The sequence below is a fragment of the Aplidium turbinatum genome, chromosome 2 (assembly GCF_918807975.1).
Source record: "Aplidium turbinatum chromosome 2, kaAplTurb1.1, whole genome shotgun sequence".
Lineage (NCBI taxonomy): Eukaryota > Metazoa > Chordata > Ascidiacea > Aplousobranchia > Polyclinidae > Aplidium > Aplidium turbinatum.
Window position 1 is genome coordinate 145,275 of NC_137473.1, and position 19,299 is coordinate 164,573.

The 19,299-nt window shown below is 38.7% G+C and overlaps 1 protein-coding gene across 4 annotated transcripts in view; it reads right to left on the reverse strand.

Annotated features, from left to right (window-relative positions):
• Window positions 1-15,254, reverse strand: part of LOC145785594 (uncharacterized) — a 63,960-nt gene extending 48,706 nt beyond the window's left edge. For 2 of the 4 annotated variants that reach the window (XM_082597278.1, XM_082597264.1), the window contains exons 1-8: window positions 15,194-15,254; window positions 14,492-14,614; window positions 10,333-10,434; window positions 9,446-9,544; window positions 3,487-3,603; window positions 2,729-2,932; window positions 738-876; window positions 193-257 (exon numbers count right to left, since the gene is read on the reverse strand). In XM_082597278.1, coding sequence (XP_082453404.1) covers window positions 193-257; window positions 738-876; window positions 2,729-2,932; window positions 3,487-3,603; window positions 9,446-9,544; window positions 10,333-10,434; window positions 14,492-14,614; window positions 15,194-15,196 — 852 coding nt within the window. In that variant the 5' untranslated portion in view covers window positions 15,197-15,254. Of the gene's footprint in view, window positions 1-192; window positions 258-737; window positions 877-2,728; window positions 2,933-3,486; window positions 3,604-5,082; window positions 5,224-9,445; window positions 9,545-10,332; window positions 10,435-10,663; window positions 10,773-14,491; window positions 14,615-15,193 lie in introns of those variants that run through there. The other 2 variants (XM_082597272.1, XM_082597285.1) reach the window with 2 other exon arrangements.
• Between the last annotated feature and the right edge of the window lie 4,045 nt (window positions 15,255-19,299).

A 19,299-nucleotide genomic window follows, 5' to 3' on the forward strand; every position in this document is an offset into this window, starting at 1 on the left:
AGAGCATCGTAATCATTATAAGAACATCATAATCATCGTAAGAACATACTGAAAGCAGATTACCGATAAAAACATGAACATCTAAAAAGTAAGAAGCGTGTTCAGACCCCAGTTGTGCTTTAGCTAATTGTGAAACTTGTAAACGTTTCTTTTTGGTGTCTTCGTAGTTATATAATTAGCATAATTTGTTACCTTAGTTCTTATCAGAACAGATTTTGGAAATTTGTCGGCAAACAGCTCAACAGCTGCTGAGTGTCCTGAGTGAAACAAAGGATGAAGATTATTCACACTCTCACTTGTTGCAGTTGATTGATTGTGAGAATCTATATCCTCAGACTGGAAAAGCTTCTTTGAGATTATTCCGACTCCTTGTAAAAACTTTGAATCACTGACGCAGGGCCGGTAACCGAGATTGACAGAGTGAAGTTTCCGATTGTTGAAATGTTGCCTCTGAGTTATTCCATCCATTAGGTGCCGCTGAATGGAGAGCAGTCCTTAAAATGCGTTGCTTAAGCGCACACTCTGAAAGTCGAACCAGCGCCGCTTGATCTTGAAGTATCTTTCGTAAAGTGAGGTGCTTAACTAACTGAGCTATATTAGCAACTCTTTATGTCAGGGTGATGAACTGAACAAAACTTTACTTGGAGAGGTATAGAGATGTACTATAAGTATGATTGCGTTTGTACGTAGACTATCGTTACTGGATGAATAACGCCACCACGTAGTGAAGAAGTTACCTTTCTCCGCAGCGATCTGCAGCGGTGTGCGTTCTAAATTGTCGAGCAAGTCAGGATCTGCTTTGCTCGAGTATAAAGCTTCAATGATGACCATGTCGCCTGTTGCGGCCGCGATGTGTAACGCGGTCATGCCGCTTTTCTACAACGAAAAATTTATATATAACGCTTTTCTACAATCGTAAGTGAGATGCTATCTCTACAAACTACAAACACAACTTTTCCGAGAATAAAAGTGCTTCTACACGAGAAAGTGTTCTTGCTTAAAAATTCTTGCTAAAGCTAGTTTTTAAGCTCGTTTCGTCTACACTCACAATCTCGAAAAAAGATTTTGCTTGCTTGAACCGCGGTCACGTGAGAATTTCAACCGCAATGACGTCAAGTTTCAAAAAGTTCGCGCCAAAGCAAGAAGTAAACCAACCGTTCTACTAGTCGGAGTGAGCTGGCACTTTGAGTTGTTGCAGTCATTCAATAATGGCTTTCAAATGTTAGCGTGTGTTATTTTTGTTGGCATGGTCATGGTCAGAAATAAAAGCAACTGAACTCAACTTGTGTAAAAAATTCTGCAAAAAGATAAGGTTGCAAACACGCAATTTACTTCAGAAAGAAGTGCTCTGACACCTTAGTGAAGTTAAAAAGTTAGAAACAGGCGTGGCCAGAGAACACTGGAAGCATCAAATAAAAAACAACAACTACAAACTTCCCAGTTGCTTGAATAGCAGCCAGACTACTGAGTGTAGACCTGAGGTTTTGCCGCGAAAATATTTCTATGCAAGAGAACTCGCTTAAAGCCTCGTCTACACTACAAAATATTTTGAGCTGAGCGTGGCTTATTCTTTGTTTATTTAACACAAAGCTTCTATCGGCAACAGCGCCGCCGTCGGCCTGAAAATGTCTGGTCATCGCGAGCTTTTTTTACGCTCTGGAGAGATTCGCTTGATCAAGGTTCTGGCGCAAAATTTTGTTTGAGCTCAGGTTTTGGCATTTTGTGGAACTTTGGTGGAAAGGCAGTTTCAGTTTTCTGGAAGGATGGTACTCTGTTTCAGTTAATAGGTTAGTTGGAGTGTGTGGATAAAAATTAAAAGTATAGGTTTAAAAAAGTCTTACATAGGCCTACTTAGCTGCTAGTTCGGTTAAGGTGGCACTTCATTAGGCTTTTGGTATGATTAAAGTTGGCCTTCCAGCTAGTATGGTAGTCCTACATCTTAGATTAGACTGATTCAAACTATCTTTAGTTGTTGGTCAGGTTCAAGTAGCACTTCACCAGGTCAAACTTGGTCTACAATACTATTCTGGATTATTTCCAGTTGACCTATTACACTGTGTCAGTACAATGATGGATGCGTTTGATTGATAAGTTTGAATGAATTGAAGACGAATTTCCAGCCAGATGATGTACCGGTAACCAAGCAGAAAGTGACGTTGTTAGCGCTTGAATACACACGGTCGCAAGATCAAATTTGCCAGTGCAGCCAGTTTTTAGGCAGTCGAGGCTGGACAATGCAGACGTTTCCGCTTTTCAGGCTTGTAGTGTAGACGAGGCATAAGCGCTCAGTTTTTCGCTCTGGAGCGTATTTTTTCTCGGGCACTCGCTTACTTGCTTATTTGCTTAAAAGTAAGTGGCACAAAGTGCGATTATCTTAAACAAACAAGAAGTTTAGCTAGCTTATGCAAGAAAACAGTCGTCGTGTAGACGCACCTTAAGTGAACATAACGAAATTGAACGCTTTCATTGCAGTGTCATGCCCTTGTCAGAACAAAAATATCAATCAACTATTTTACGTTTGGAAGAAATTAGCAAGCGTGAACGATTGAACGTTGTAAATTGAATCTGATTTTAATTATTGTTATCAATCAGACTTCGAGTCTGAAATTCACGGCTTACTTAAGACCACAAGGCGCAATCCACTCTCAGCACAAACGAGTGTAGGCTAAGCTGGAGAGGTCTTGTTTACTGCGAGATGATTTTGAGCATCAAGAAAACGAAAGCTCACATTTTGAAGATTGACCAGAGCTCCTTTCTTGATGAAATATCGAACCATCTCAGCATCTCTCTTCCCACAAGCTATGTGAAGAATAGTGTTTCCACTGATGGGGTTCTGAAACCTGACTTGCTCCTCTGCGCTCTGACTGAGCAACTCGCGACACGCTCCTTGGTTGTTACCTTGGATCGCTAGGAACAATGGGATATTCCCATCCTGGTATAATGTGCACTGCTTCAATCTTTTCATAAATATATGAAAATAAATACAAATAAAAGTCTACAGACAATTGATTGAAAATTAATCTGTTTGGACCCAAAATGATGATTCAAAATTATCTCTCTCCCAAAGCTATAAATAAAAGTCTCTTCTATGAAAACAGGCATTTTGAAGTTTTGGAAAGTATTTACTGTAATTCGCAATCTTACGAAGACTGAAGTAAAGTACGGAACAACACGACTTCAGTCTATTATCAACTTCTGTTATATCTTGCAATTTATGCTTGCGTTTTTTCATGAAAATGCACAATAAGAGCTTTGTAGTCAAGATACTACCGTGGTTTGTTCTTAAGTTAGCCGAATGAAATATCTTGGCTTTTTTTACATTTCATAGTTACAAGTCTCAATAATTGCAAAGGCAACTGCTCCATAACGCGTGCACTACATATGATATTAAACCCCACGTCATGTAGGCTACCACAGCCTAATTGGCGCAGAAATTTATAAACAAAGAAACATTAGCATGCATCAAAACCGAAGTTTATTATTTACTTTGTCTGGTTTCAATCGAAGGTCCTTGTCTGTTTCTCGTATTATCATCTGCGCTATTGGCACTGCATTGTTTCCAGAACGGAAGCATGACAAATGTAAAGGAAGCTGCTTTTTATCCTGCAATAAAAGTTGTTTGCCGACACCATTAATCACAAACTGTATGAAATCAAATCGTCCCTCCGATAGCTCAATTGGTTTGTGCGTGACTTCAAGAACGAAGAAGCTTTGAGATCAAATGGTGCTGGTTCGACTCTCGGGGTGTGCGCATGAGCAACACACGTTAAAGACTGCTCTCCATTCAGCGGCACCTAGTGAATGGAATAGTTTCCCGGCAACATTTCAACAATTGGAAACTTCACTCTGTCAATCTTGGTAACCGGCCCTGCATCAAGAGCCTCTAGTCTACAAGTATGCGAAACTACCAGAAATAACCTATTAAGGCTTCGTCTGAGGATAAAGAATCAAACCCAACCAAACTGATTGAGGGATGGAGGTTGAACAAACTTATCTTCGTGAAGCGAATAACAACTTAACAAATCAACATTGGGATAGGGGTTCAAAACGCTTTTGAAATAATTGCTTGTAGCCGATTTCAATAATGGCATCACATTTTCTACATGTGGTGATGTGGTGTAGGACTAGGTTTTAGCTATTTAACTTTTGAGAATTACGGGATAGTCAGATTTACACATATTGCTGCAAATGAGGGTTGTACCACTTGTACGTTTCGTATTTTGAAAAAATTATTACGCGAAATGTGCTATTCAATAACATGTCGTTTTACAACTGGTAGAAACAAGTTGGGATTAAGATACTTCTTTAGACCAGGGTTCCTCAAACTGTGTGCCGTGGGAGGGTTGCGAGTGTGTAGCGAAAACCTGTTGATTTGAATGTTGCAGCACTAGCACAAAGTTGCCAAGCGTCAAAGTACCGGTACGGTAGTTTAAAAAGGGAATATGTAGCCTACTTTCGTGTTAACTCAGACAAAAATTAACTGCTTTAAACGCTTGATTATCACTTGAAGACCACTGCCACCTAATGTCAAGCCACAAATCAAGACTATGTGCAAGCAAAAGTAGGTGACTAGACTACTGGTTTGTGTGTTCATTAAAGTAAAGCTAACTTTCAATAACTTCTATACTGCGTCTACATAGTTTATTCAAGGTAGCAGTTATGATTAAAAAGTTAGTAAAGAGCTGGTATGTAAGTCCCCCCCCCCCCCCCCCCCCCTTGGTAACTCATGACAAAGAGGAATTGACCAAAACATGTGAATTGAAGTGTGTGAACAGTAAAGCAAAGATAAAGTAGTTTCACCCTATATGTTTGGTCGAGTCCTGTCTTTGTCATGAGTTAGCCTACCAAGGGGGGGCGGGGACTTGTACAGTATATCAGCTCCGTTAGTAAAAAGAAAATATTTCGAAAAAAGGATTGAAGTAAGTCAATGAGCCGCGATAGATTTCGAAATTCTTTGATGTGCCGTGGTCCCAAAAAGTTTGAAAACCCCTGCTTTAAAAAACTGTTAACCAGTAGCTTATATTCATTGCAATCGATCATGATATTATGTAGGCTACAATTCCAGCTGACCAAAGTACTCACGAATTCATAGGGTGGTCCTTGTTTTGAAGCTGGGGAAAACTTTAGGGGAACCAAGCTATTCTTTTACGTTTACGATGAAAAAATATCTTTGCAAAATATCTCAAAGAGAATTCAACGCTTACCGGTTGCACATGAACAATGATTTTTTTTTGCTTTTACGTATTGCGTTACCTCATTCCTTCAGTGAGAAGTTTGATTGCTTTTAAATTTGCTAATCCAGTTGTTCAGAAACAATGGAAAGTAGAATGACGTAACAATCATGCTATTGTGTTTAAACAATTGGCAATGTGATGGTTAAATGGTTGACATTCTTGGTCAGGATTACCTGTTGGTGTTGCGGACGTAGCATAATTAAAGGTTTCTTGGGTGTTAGACTAATAGTTGATGTTATTTAGAAATTGTAAAAAGCTCTCAAAGCATGCCAAATTAGAGAGAGCACTTGCAGAAGACATCGTAGGCTAATTTATATTTTCTGCTCTCATCAGTCTCATGGGCGAAGGCAAGGAGAATATATTCTCCTTTTCAAGAGGTTTTAAAGATGATAGAAATGAATTAATTTTAATGAACTTTAATGATAGAAATGAATTGAAAAGGCAAAGGTTGGAACTGGTGATGAGAATGACGCCCTGAGATTTTCGGTAGGAAATTACAAATCTGAGATTCCGAATTGGGTGGAACTGACCTACAGAAGAACTTTAAGGTGATTAGCTTTAGATGCCGTAAGTCAGGGGTCAGCACTAGGCAACCTAAGACCCGCCAAAAAACTACCCCGCACGCAGCTTCTTTACAAATTATAGTATTACATGGTCTACGGCAGGGGTCGGCAAACTGCGGCCCGCGGGCCAAATGCGGCCCGCGGACAAACTTTTTGCGGCCCTCGAACGATCTGACTTTTAGTGCATAAACTAAAGTTTCATCACCTTGTACGCATGAATTTATTTTATATCATAACAAAAAGCCCTTTAACATGTGTCCTCTGATAAGTACATATCACTTGTCGTTTCCACTAAAACTAACTTTGAATCTCGATTTTGCGATTTGAAAAATCAAAAAAACAGATTCGATTTATATCGATGTCAGTACTGTGCCACATGAGATGCAAATGGAAATAATTGAACTTCAATCATCCAACATATTGAAGGCCAAATACGATTCACTTCCAATTGCCAACTTTTATAAAGAATATGTCCAGAGATCCACCTATTCTCATCTGTATGACAATGCAAAATGTGTAATGTGCATGTTTGGAAGCACATATTGCTGTGAGCAGCTTTTTTCAAAAATGAATTACGCAAAGAATAAACTTCGCACTCGCCTGTCAGATCGTCATTTGAATGACGTATTGCAAATATCGTCAACAAAGTTGCCAGTTGATTTAAACACCTTGACCGCGACACAAAAACAACATCATCCTTCACATTGATAAATGATAAGTAAATAAAAACAATGCATTGCGTTTTAATACGTGTTTGATAATAAATATGAACCGGCAACAAACACGTCTCATTGTGCAATAGACACAAGAATAGGAGTTGCAGGTGCGCCATGATTTTAAGGATAATGTGGCGATTGTTTAATGTTTATAGGTTGAAATTTATGCGGCCCGCACGTTACCGGAAGTTTGTAGATTTGGCCCAGTAGTACAGAAAGTTTGCCGACCCCTGGTCTACGGTCTACCTAGTGATATTTTACAACTGAATGAGAGAAAAAGTACTTTGCATTAATCAGTTTGGCAGGCCCACGTCTTGATTTGCAGCGTTGCTGTAAACAAGGAATTCAACGTAAAGCAACAACCTATTCAATAAATTTTTCCGAGTTAGGCTAATTAGCCAAACAAGAAAAGACAGACTTAACTTACTCAAAAATAGCTCAAAACAGTAGGCTAATGTTCTATGTTTCAAAGGAAAACCAATAAATCGGAAAATAATAGTTTTGCCTGCTACAAGGTGGCACAGTTAACAGCAAAAACTGTTTATTGAGATCAAATTTGTGATAAGATGTTGCTATGATGGATGTTAGCGAAACCATTTCCACAAAATTCAAATAACACCAAATTCCCCAAGCAGGGAATGGGATGGGGTGGAATAGAATGGAAGACAGATTTTGGGATGGAAGATGGAAATGAATGGAAGATCTTGATGATGGGATGGAAGAAAATCTTCCATCATTCCATCCCAATTCCATCATTAACTTTCAAACGCTTTATCAAGACATGCAAAATATTACGTTGCTTGCTGAAATAATTCAATTTTCGGTTCGTATTAAACTAACGGGACTGTTGCCTGACGCGTATTCGTCAAACCTACTGTCCTGACTCCTAAGGCAGAATTGACCAATCAGAATAAACGATTCACACTTCTCCCAAGAGAAGGAAACATCTAACAGTTCCAATGTGACGTTTGGCTTCGATCACCGCAAGCTCGCGCGAGAAACTAAATTAGTCTCGCGCTTGCCTTCAGATGATCTCACATTTTTTGTAAGTTACACGATTTATTTTTTTGACTGCGTGGAGCACAAATTCATCAGTTTTTAGTTTGGCTGAGGTACAGAACGGTTGTTTATTTTGCTTATCACTAGAGTTGGGAAAAGGAAGAAATAAAACGAAAAGTGCACAGTTGTTTCTATTTATTTTCATGGCGTCAAAAACTTAGACCAAAGAAAGGAAGAACAAGCCCGTTTGCGCACACTAACACCAAACGGTACGTAATCCTTAGGAAAATAATGCTGTTAAATTTTTAGCTTAAATTTAGCCTATGGTTTTTAGGTTTATTTGTGGCATATTCAACGTGGAGATAAATTGTGAAGATGGAATGGAAGAGATTTCTGAGATGGAATGGAAGAAAATCTCAGGATGGAAGATGGAAAAAACGTCTTCCATTCCATCCCATACCCTGTCCCCAAGAACCGTAACCGACGCATAGAAAAGATGTCTGAGACTGTAAAGTCTAGATTCTTGAAGATCTACAGTTCTCAATGGCGATGAGAGCACAACTGATACGGCTCAGCTGGCAACATTTGTGTGTTCAGTAAACATTCTTATGTTGTTGAAAATTTTGTTTAGCTGATTCCTTACAAGAGTACTACCATGGGATATTTTGAAGGCGTTACGTCAACGCCTTGAAGTCATAAACCTGAACCTGTCAAAACTAGTATTACTGTAGTAGGCTATGGCCGGCCAAGACCTTGTAAAGTTTGATTTTGACCCGCAGTTAGAAAAAGGTTGCTGACCCCTGTTTACCCAAGTGATATTTCCTCCAAGCAGGGGTAATCATATAAGACAGGAAAGGGTTGGGGTGACAATAACCTCCAAAATTTTGTTTTTCCCTCCTAAAAAAGTTGCCTATGTTTTTAAAACTACCATACCGGTTAATTGACCAGTGGAGTATTTATTTTTTTTGCGATATTATTCGCAAATGAGTAGGCTATTATTATATTCGGCTGATATTGCTCGAATTAGGTAGGAACTACGTGCTCTATGAAGATAATTACTTTTCACCCAAAACAAATGCAACATAAATGGCAACAAGTACAAAAGTTAATGCTCCCCACTCTACAGTATTACTCTTTTATCTTTAAAGCCATTTTAAACAAAACGATTTTGGCATTAGAGGAAGGAGCCAGACTTGGACAACTAGAATTGTTGTACTCTTTCGAAATTAGATTAGAATTAGAATTAGAATAATTTAAGCTTTTAGCCTACAAATTAGACTAGGATTAGAGTTACAGCTACCCAAATTTTCACAAATTAGAGTAGAATTTAAACTAGATTAGAATTGGTTGGACGCAGTTGTCACATATCTTTTTTAGTTGGAAAAAACGCCAATGTGGCAACACGAGATCAATGTGTCATTCCACCATCACAGCGTCTAAACCACTTACGTCATAATATGCATTGTAACGTCAGTGAATTGATGAAATAATCGAATTTTTCATGACTTTGCTGTTCAAGGGATGGAATGACACTTTGATCTTGATCGTTTTATTGCATTTTTTTGTTTAACGTTGATAAGAGCGCAGTATCCTTGCATTTGTCAAAAAATACTGTTAGACAAACTAGAATTTTTAGCAATACTGGAGATTGGATAAGAACTACAATCAGAGCAAACAAGTTTTTACCGAATTAGATTAGAATTACCTACATTTCGCTCTAATTTATCGAATTAGACAACTAGAATTATCTAGTTGTCCAAGTGTGGAAGAAGCACAATTAACTCAGTTTCAATAATATTTTTTTTAATGTTTTATTGTTTTCGGTATAGAGCCATCTATCAACAATCCTTCTTCTTCTAAATCGCTCATTCCTCTCACTAACTTGCATTTCTTTTTGAATTCATTTGTTTTTCTACACTTCGATTGGACTCACCCCTCCTTTTGCACCAAGGTTAATTCCTTTTTTCAATAAGATTTTGACAATTTCCTCTCTCCCATATGCAACAGCGAAGTGAATAGCGGATTGTCCGTCCTGTTACAAAATTGGCAGATGTTTTTCTATGCTTGTCACGTCATAAAGTAGCAATGATGAGTTATGGTTTTGAAGATGTTCATGTTAATATTTGATTCAAAGAAAATGAAGGGGTGGAAATAAAGGATGTACCAGAAAACATCTATAGAATTGGCCCATGATACAAGAAAAGGATCGACAGAGGATACAAACTGATATACATAAATCAACAAGTGAATAAAACAAATAACAGTAACCTCTCAAGTACATGTAACTCCACACAAAGTGAAATTTACATGACTTTTGACTTTTTTATTTCTTTACAAACAATGTCTAAAATGATGTTAAAATTAAATCAATTCTCATTGGCTTTTTAAAATCACTTTTAGAAACCATCATCTCAAAACTTCAAGACAACTTTCCACTTTCACTTACTCTGAAGAGATCGGAAGATCGAAACACTGGCAACTGTCTGTAGTAACTTTTAATAATGTGTTTTTAGACATTATTTTTACAGAAATAAAAAAGAGTCAAAAGTCATGCAAATTCAAACATGCACTTGAGAGGTTACTGTTATTTTTTCATTCAATTGTTTATATTTGAGACTACAAATTCGAATAACTATTTTATTAACTAATCACAAAACTGAAACAGCTGGAACGTTAACGAAGCGTGACTAAGCAAAGAGATTTCGTTCGACCATGATCTCACATGGGGCGATGAACTTTAATCGGCCATGACCTCACATGAGGTGATGAACTTTAATCGGCCATGATCTCACATGGGGCGATGAAACGCCCTTGACTCACCCGAGCACGATCGTTGATGTCAACCCCCAGTTCAATCAGACGCTTTACGACCCCCACGCGGTTGTCACGGGATGCCAGCATAAATGGATTGATTCCAGTTTCCTGAAGTGAAAAGTTGTTGAACTTAAAGTAAATTTTGTTGCTGACCAATTCTTTCTATGACCCTAGTTTGTTCGGTATCTCCCATTCACCTTCCCACATGAAACCATTCACTGCATGCAATTGCCTGAAACAAACTCCTCTATCACAAAAATGTATTGAATTTCTCGAAAAAGCTCTCATCATTGCTGTGTTACAGACTATGATGTGCTTGTCGTGACGTCATACTCACGTCATCAATGACGTCCAGACTAAGATCCGATTTCTTCATGTAGTTGAGAGTGAGTTCAAATTGACTCCACTCACGTTTCAGAGCCATTGTAATTAACCGATTTCCTCCATCAACAGCCATCCCAGGCTGGCTTCCAGTCCACCGAAGACTTCGGGTAGAATCGCTGCGAGAACCGCGTGTTGATATTGTCTGGTATGACGCGTTCGTGTAATAAGACGTCGTGCTTCCCGATGACGTTGGCGCTTGGACTGATGAGGTAAGATCGCTTTCTTGTGAAATATCGCCTGATGACGTCACGGACGACGCTCTCCGTGGAAGCTTTCTGGTCACGCCTTCTCTACTAAGTGGTGGAGTTTCTTTACTTCCAAGCATGTTAGAACTACTTTCTCTCAGTATTGTGATGTCATAAGTAAATGTCTGGTTTTCATTTTTCTCTTTATCCATACATTCCTCCCCATCTTTATGTTCTGTGATGGCACAAAGACCGGGTAATTTTTTGTCATCTCCTGGGAGAGTTGAATTTGAAAGATCTTTTAAGGAACAAAGATCTGGAGGATGTTTCCCGCATTCTTCTTTCTCCGGTGGTTGAATTTCATCGACAGATATTTTGGAAAAAGATACCTTTCTCCCTTTTGTATCCCCAGACAGAGACGGCTTTTGCGGAAGTTTTCTTTCCTCTGGCTTTTGTTCTTGAAAATTTCTTTTCTCCATCAATTCACTTTTCTCCAGAAGATAATTGTCAGATCACAGACAAATTTCAATACGCATTTCCGATTGAAAAATTCTTGTTTCAACTTCCTATAAACCTTGACTTGATGAGTTCAAACGGAAAATCTTACGAAAGGTCTGTGATGTCACAAAGAAAAAGAGCTAAAGCAGATCAAAGAACAAACTATTGTATTGCGTGATTATACGTAGCCTACTCGTATAACTAACGTTGTTATAAATTTACAAAATAATGTATTTCCCTGGTAAAGCCATCCTTTTGGCACTTCCCACTGGCAACGGCCCAAACAGTTTGCTTTGTAATAATCCGTGAACATACTTTCCTGCCCTTAAGTTGCGTGACCATTGTACAACTGAAACTTTGCTTAGAAAAACTGTTTGTTTCCATGTGTTTCCATGCCATGATGAGTCTGTGTTCAATACCTTACTCCACTCTACAGAACAAGCAAAACTTGACGGTTGCACAACGTTTTGCCGAAGCGAAGCATCAAGAAAAAGTCTTTGAAATTGCAACGCACTGACGATAACAAATGTAAGGTATTGGAAACGTTGTATTTGTACAAAAAGAAAGCAACGCCGATATGATGCAATGCACACTCTTGCTCATTTTCACACGCGAAACTCGCCAATAGTGCTTTGACTGACCTAGCATGGAACAACTAAGTTAAATTACTCGGAAACCACATCGTACGTCACAGTTCATCTAACACAAATATGCATCTACAAAGTTATTAGAAGATTGAAGTTTAATCTCCGCATTTTACCAACGTATTGCAGACCCAAAAAAGAAAGTCTGACTTTTATGCTTCTAAAAAGAGCTTTAAACGTTTGATTTGTGTTTGTACGCTGAGATAAAAAGTCTACAAATGTAACAGTCACACAAAGTAACTTTCTAGCGAAACTGTGTTTTAGGCAGTAGCGTGGCCAGGAATTTTGAAAGGGGGGGTTTTGACAATCAAGCGGCGGGGGTCTGGGGGGCCTCCCCCAGAAAATTTTGAAAAATTACTTTGAATTTGGTGCATTTTAAAGGCATTTTCACCAAAAATGTGGGTATGAATATTTTTGTAAAATAGTGCTGTCCGGTGGCATAGCAGAAGGATAAGATCATGTTTTCTTCGGCATTTTTCGGAAATAAAGCTAAGTCTCTATGTTTTCTTGTTGCTTAATTCCTGGCTGAGATGTTTGGTATTGGCAAAACTCGCTCTTTTAATGCAATTTTGTTAATTAGGCAATTTCTTTTGATTGAAAGCATCATTCTCAATACCGTGACGTCACACGCGTGCCAAAGGGGGGTTGTAACCCCCAACCCCCCGCCTCCCCCCCCCCCCCCCCCTTGGCTACGCCACTGGTTTTAGATGCCGACTACATTGTAGAAAACTTTTGGCTTGCAAACCTTTCTAGCCGATTATTGCAAGGAACAGAATGTGACGGTTCTTTATGACGTAACGGAATCCATCGTGTCAGACGCAGTGCAAGGAACCGCGCGTGGACATTCTTCTGCAGGTGTGCTCCATATGCTGGAGCAATCTGCTCACGAGCCCAGTTATCCAAACACGGTTGGAAAACAATGACATCTGGAGCAAACATTCATGTATCGATTGAGAGGAAGATAATCAAGTGACGGTTTGTAATGAAACGATTTACAACCGTCGCGAACGCTTTATAACAATAGGACTTCCGTCATAATCAAGCAATGACTCTCGAATAGTGGAGTTCGATTATGAAAACAGGACAACTGGATCCATGCGCTTTTTAGGTTATTTTCCCCTTTCGGCATCTAGCTTTCATTCAAGTTGCTTGCTCAAGTTGCCTGAGGCATTTTGTACGTGTTAATCTGTGAAGTCAGTGATGAAATCAGATTGATTTCTATAAACTGAACAATTTCAATTAATTAGCAGCAGGAACGATGCGAACCACCCATGACACAAACTGTGCTCGGTCTTTAAAAATTTAGGCGATTTGATTGAACTCGACGTTTGCAGTCACGAAAACGTCATAGTCAACTCGCAAAATAGTTTCGAAGAATGACGTAAGTGTGCTATGGTGCTATGTATTCGCAATGTGGCTGGCATGTGTTTACATAGCTATCTTAGACCACTCGCTGTGTACTTCACTTCACAAGAGAGGTCAGATCACGTGGAGTGTTGCTGAGACGTTTGTGCGATTTCCCCACCCCCTACAGCCTACGAAAGAATACTATACTATATTTCCATTTGAATGAAGCTGACTAGACGACTGTCTGATATTTTATCGCCTCACAACAACATTCCTTTGAAAACAGTTACTTTTGTTAATTTTCTTTTTCAGATCGCAGTCGATATTGAAAGCTTTGCAGCCGAGCGTTTTCGTCGACCATCGTGTTCAAATTTGTATTGCCTTTCATGTCACGACTTTCGTCCACGATCGCGCGAATACGAATTATCTTCATCGCAACAAACAGCGCGATCATGTCAATTAGAACCCACGATGTGGCACATGAATCGAACCTGAGAACACTGAGGCAAAATACTCTTTGACTTGTCGCTGAATCTGCCTCACAGAAACTTCCTGAACCTTCACAACTTGCTACCAACTAAAACTTTCCACAGCTTTCAACGAGCTCAGCTAACTCCCAAAATTCTTTCTGTCTGATCATAACCAACACTGCGCTGCTTTGAAACATTGCAGAGCTGCTTGAGTTGGAAAACAAGTTCACAGAAAAACTCGAAAACGCGCTATCGAACAAAAGCAAAGTTCGATAGACAAGCTAAATACGTCACACAGATCATTGATGACTTCATAATACCAGCGTTGATGATTTGACTTTTGCTCCGCGGGGGACAACCGCGTGTGCGAGCGCGATTCAGCGCACACACGAGCATGTTGTGGGATGATGTTCATACAACGCGAGCGAGATCGCTTGTTCGCCCGCAGACGACGTCGATCCTTGAGTTGGAATAAATGTGGAAATCGCGTTTCAATATGACGCAACAAGCATTTGTTTCTATTGATTGTTGATGTCATAGCTCATCACAAGTCGAAGTGATGTTCTTCGGCTTGGTATGAGTTGTTTGAGGCTATTCGACCATGCGCTAGTATGCAACAAATACAACACTGACTCACATCAAAGTTGGCCACATGCTCAGAATATATTTGAGTCCACGCTTTCTCATCTTGTCCGTCCTTAAGTTTTCCTGAAATATCTTCCCATTTAGAATCAGCATCGCCCCCTTGCGGGCTTTTCTCCTAAACAAAAGGCCAATTATTGCTTTCCAACCAATGTATGTTCATTGTTCAACCTAGCATTAGATTGTCACTGTTTCTTAATATCATCATTATCCTTGTGTTATTATCATTTCATTCAATAACGTAGCCGGCCGACAGGATAGCTCAGAAAGTTAAGCGCCCGACTCAATGTATTAAACAAAAACAAACAACGCTTGATCGACTCTCGGGGTGTGCGCTTGAGCGATGCATTCTAAGCACTGCTCTCGATTCAGCGGCACCTAGTGGATGGAAAGACTTCAATTACGCGAAAACTTCACTCTGTCAATCTCGGTAACTGGCCCTGCGTCAAAAGCCTCTACAAGAACGGTATGCGAAACTACTAGGAATAATCAATCAAGGCTTTGTCAGTCCGAGGATAAAGATAAACGACAATATGACGAAATAAAAAGTTCTATCAACCTACAATGGCCTTCACATCAGCATGTGCGACGATCAAAGTTTATGAAATCCGAAACTAATCTGTAGCCTACTGTAATAAAACACAGGTGGCTGCAGGTATGATAGCGTTGGATCTGAGCACCTTGGTTCGAAACTCACCATGGTTACCTCTTGTCACGTGACTGATTCCGACTTCAGGTCACGATCAAGTTGATTAAATACCTACTGCCACCCAGTGGACCTGTAAAATGTGGAAGCACATAAGAATAGTTTGGAAATAGTGAATAGCAACCCTTCCATACAACGCGGTAATGCATCGACACAGCACTCCAATTTACACTGATTCCCAGCAAGTTTGATACTTCCATCAACTTTCACCCACATACGTAGGATCGCTTGAAAGAAGTCTGTTTATTATTGTTGAGTAGCCAGCAGTGACATGCTGAGGTTTGGGTTGGCAATTGATTTTTTTTCTTTCAAAACCGTGTTCCATTCATGTTTTCAGATGTTGAAACTAAATTCCTACAACAAGTTAGACACTTATGAAAATAATTCGATTAATTATTCTCGTGTGGTCCACCTGAGTAGACAAGGCCACTTGCAGTTCAAACAATCCTAGCCTGCTCAGCTTATACAAGTGTTGGAGGTTGCTCAAGGAGCATTTTGAAATAGCATCAAGACTGGTTTCCTTTTTACTTTCTTTATTCCATCATAAACAATTTTTGACCATACCCTACCACTACATAGTCACGTCGATCCAAAAACATATCATTAACAATAAGTTAGTTAAAAAATAAATTGAGGTATCATGCTCAGTGAGAGCTTGAAGGGTACAACCTCTTCGCCCATGCGACCCTTTCTTTTACTAAAGTGAACTTGGCTGCACGAAGAGGCATTGCCAATCTAAGCTACTGCAAGTCAAACGAGAGAAGACTAAAGTGAACTACTTTAACTTAAATTTATTTTCTAATGTTTCTGTAATTTTCCATGTAAACTGCTCCCGAAATAAATAGAAAAAAGGGAACAGTTTACATGGAAAATTACGGTAACATTAGGAAATAAATTTAAGTTAACCCTATTATCCCTAGGTTCTGGGTTCCACCGAATCCCCAGGTGGTGCTGATTCAGCACCCAGTTTAAGCGCTTATAACTCTTTTATTACGAGTCTCATCATTACCATCTTTTGACAACAGATAGAAAATTTATCTGGGGTTATGAAAATTGTAAAATTGTCATTCAATTGCTTAAAATACTCTTGATTCAAAGCAATAGACAAGCAGTACTTTTTTTACCACATTTAAAATAAAGAAACACTGCAATCAAGAAAAAATGTTCGTTTTTTCTCACTCTCCGCGTCATCAGCGTGTGCGGTTTCCATTCTCTCGAGAGATTGAAGGCTGACAAATGATTTTAAGATTCTTCTCTCTGTGGTTTTTCTTGCCGACGTATTTGTCAGCGCTCAATGTAGCTGTTCATTTTAAAGGATTTTAACGTCCGAAGACGTTTGTCTGATTTTGAATAACGCAATAGTAGAATTGCTTTTCTTGAAAAGGTTTCACTGTTGTCTTTCAGTATAGTCAGAAACAATTCAAGCTGTTTCGTCTATAGCCTATGGTTCACACAATTTTGTATTGTTGGGAAGTATCTTATTCTGTGCGAGTCAAACGAATCTTCACGACACTCTGGACACTTTTTTTTTATAAAAACGTTTTGCAGTTTGTTCCACTCACCAGAATGAAAATATTTGTTTTTGATTCATTTTATGGTGTTGTCAAGTTTTGTTTAACTTAGTAAAAGAAACTGTATTGAGTAGGACCGTTTGTCACAAAGTAGATTGTAATAGCAAAAAACAGTTGAATTTTTTGCAACATCACGGAAGTTAAAAAAAATGCACGAATAAACCTCAAATAAGTTTTGAAGTCTATGCCGACTTGCCTAGCACTACCCGGCAAGAAAAATTTGTGCATTTTGCATTGATTCAATGTCTGTAGACTTTTTTTCAGTATTAAAAATACATCGTTTTAGTAGCTGGGTAAATCCTCTTAAAAACGGCAACGTCACTGCAACTACATCGATTTCATAGTCCAGCCACAATTGTTTATTCAGTCAAAAATAAGATCAGAAAATTATTAAATTTTGTATTGCAATGCAGCACAAGCAGTTTATAATATTGTGCATTTAAAATTTTCTATTTTATGCCTGTTTTACTTTGCATTGCAACAAATTGCCCAATGACGACTAAATAAAATCCTGCTTGAGACTCGCGGCAGATTGAACATAGCGGCTTTGGTATAGCGCCTGTATTGCGAAGTCCACGCAGAAGTTATTTTCCAATGCAGAGCTAACTGCCATCAAATTGTGATAATATTTGGCAGGTGGAAATATGAAAAGCACATGGATAACTATGTACTGCAGTTGGGCATAATGTGTTGCCAAAAAGCAAACCTTGTCATTGTTTTGGTTTTGTTTCACTTTTCTTTAGTTAATAGAATATAGGAAAATTTTTCCCGGTTCTCCATACTCCTAATTTCAGTCGGAATCCCTTTTCGAGTAGCCTTTATAGTTCCGGCTGATGTTATGCAGCTATGCTTCGCTCTAAAAGCCACTCGGCTAAATGTTGCGTCCCTGTAAATCTATGTTTTCTGCCCGTGGAAAAGACATTTTGAAGCCAAAGCGAGCTGGGCTTAGCGATCAACATTTTGAAATGCTGTTGTTTCTGAAAGGAAATTGATGTTGTGCCCCTTCGCTCATTTTAGATACCGGTATAAAAGTATTGACACGGCCTTCTGCTTATAAGTACGGAGTGTCCTTGGCATGTCGTTTTTTCAATTTTTTATTTTTTTATATTTGGTAGGCGGACGTTTTGGGCTTGGATTATGGATTTTTAGAAGCATTATAGTATGTGGACAGCTAGCAGAGTGGTCGCTGTTTTGTAGTTAGGCAACAGCTACGAACAAAGTATCGTCTTGCCCTTTATCATGTATTTTTCAACTTGTAGCCTACTTCATGCAAAGAAGAGTAGTTGTAGGTCAGTACACATCCATTTCTTTGAAAAGTAACTGCAACAAGTTACTTTTAAAAAAAACGGTAACTGTAACTAAAACTAGTTACTTTTTGAACGAAGTAACTGTAACTCAATTACTTTGAAAGTAACTAGTGCCCACCACTGGAAGCTATGCTTCGCTCTAAAAGCCACTCGGCTGACGTCACTTATTTATACAGTCTATTTTCTAACGTATAGCGTAGTTATCTAAATCTTTAGAAAGTTAAAGGCATAAAAGATGTTAGAAATTGTCAAATTGTTGCCCACATTCGATAAATGGATTCATAATTAACAAAATAACTTATAAAATGAGACCCTGATTGTGACTTTAAAAAAAAAATTATTTACATGAACATGAAAGACCAGCCATCAAATTAATCCTTTTTAGCTTTGGTTCAACGTCTGCAAATGTCTGTCTGGGCGATGCTTAGGAAAAAGAGGGTAGCTTCATTTCTAATGGATATAGGCGTCAGCCCTCCGCGATTTACAAGAAGGTATCTACGCTCACTTCAAATGCTTCCTTCTCAGCACTTATGCAAAAGTTGTCGCCTTTTCGTTGACATAAATGTTTAATCAGTGGGAGAAAGGTTTAAAAATATTGACAAAGGTTTAAAAATATGTGGAAGATTTTACTGTAATGAATTTTATAGCCGGTGCATTATGACGGCAACAAATTATGATTTTCTTTGAGTTACGTAACCTAAAGCAGGTGATCGATGCAAAAAAATAATAATAACAAGTACGTACACAGCAAAGAGTGATCAATGTTCTGATCTAATACTTCGAAAACCGTACGTTATTATAGAGTAAATACTCGTTTTTTTTCTAGGTATGGCAGAGCGAACAAATTCGTTCTCATAACGTTGATTCATTGTCTACAAACGCAAACAAAAGAAATTGCGGACATTGTAGATTGACCGAATCAGCATTTGCGTTGAAACGATAAAACTCGCACCAAGCAAGCACTTTCATGAAAAATTGAGATCTGTCCAGAAAATGTGGATAGCCTACATTTTGCAACATTCGAACATTTAGGCGACTGGAGAAAATTCAAGTTTGCAGTGACATGACGTTTTTGAATGAAGGCTCTTAGTATTGTCATCGCCACTTCCCAGTTTTGAAGGTAAAATGGATAAATGTGTACAGTTTTGTTGTTAGAAAAGGAATTCATAGATTGCGTTTGAAGATCAAGGAATTGTGAGGTCATAAGTTACAACTGCTA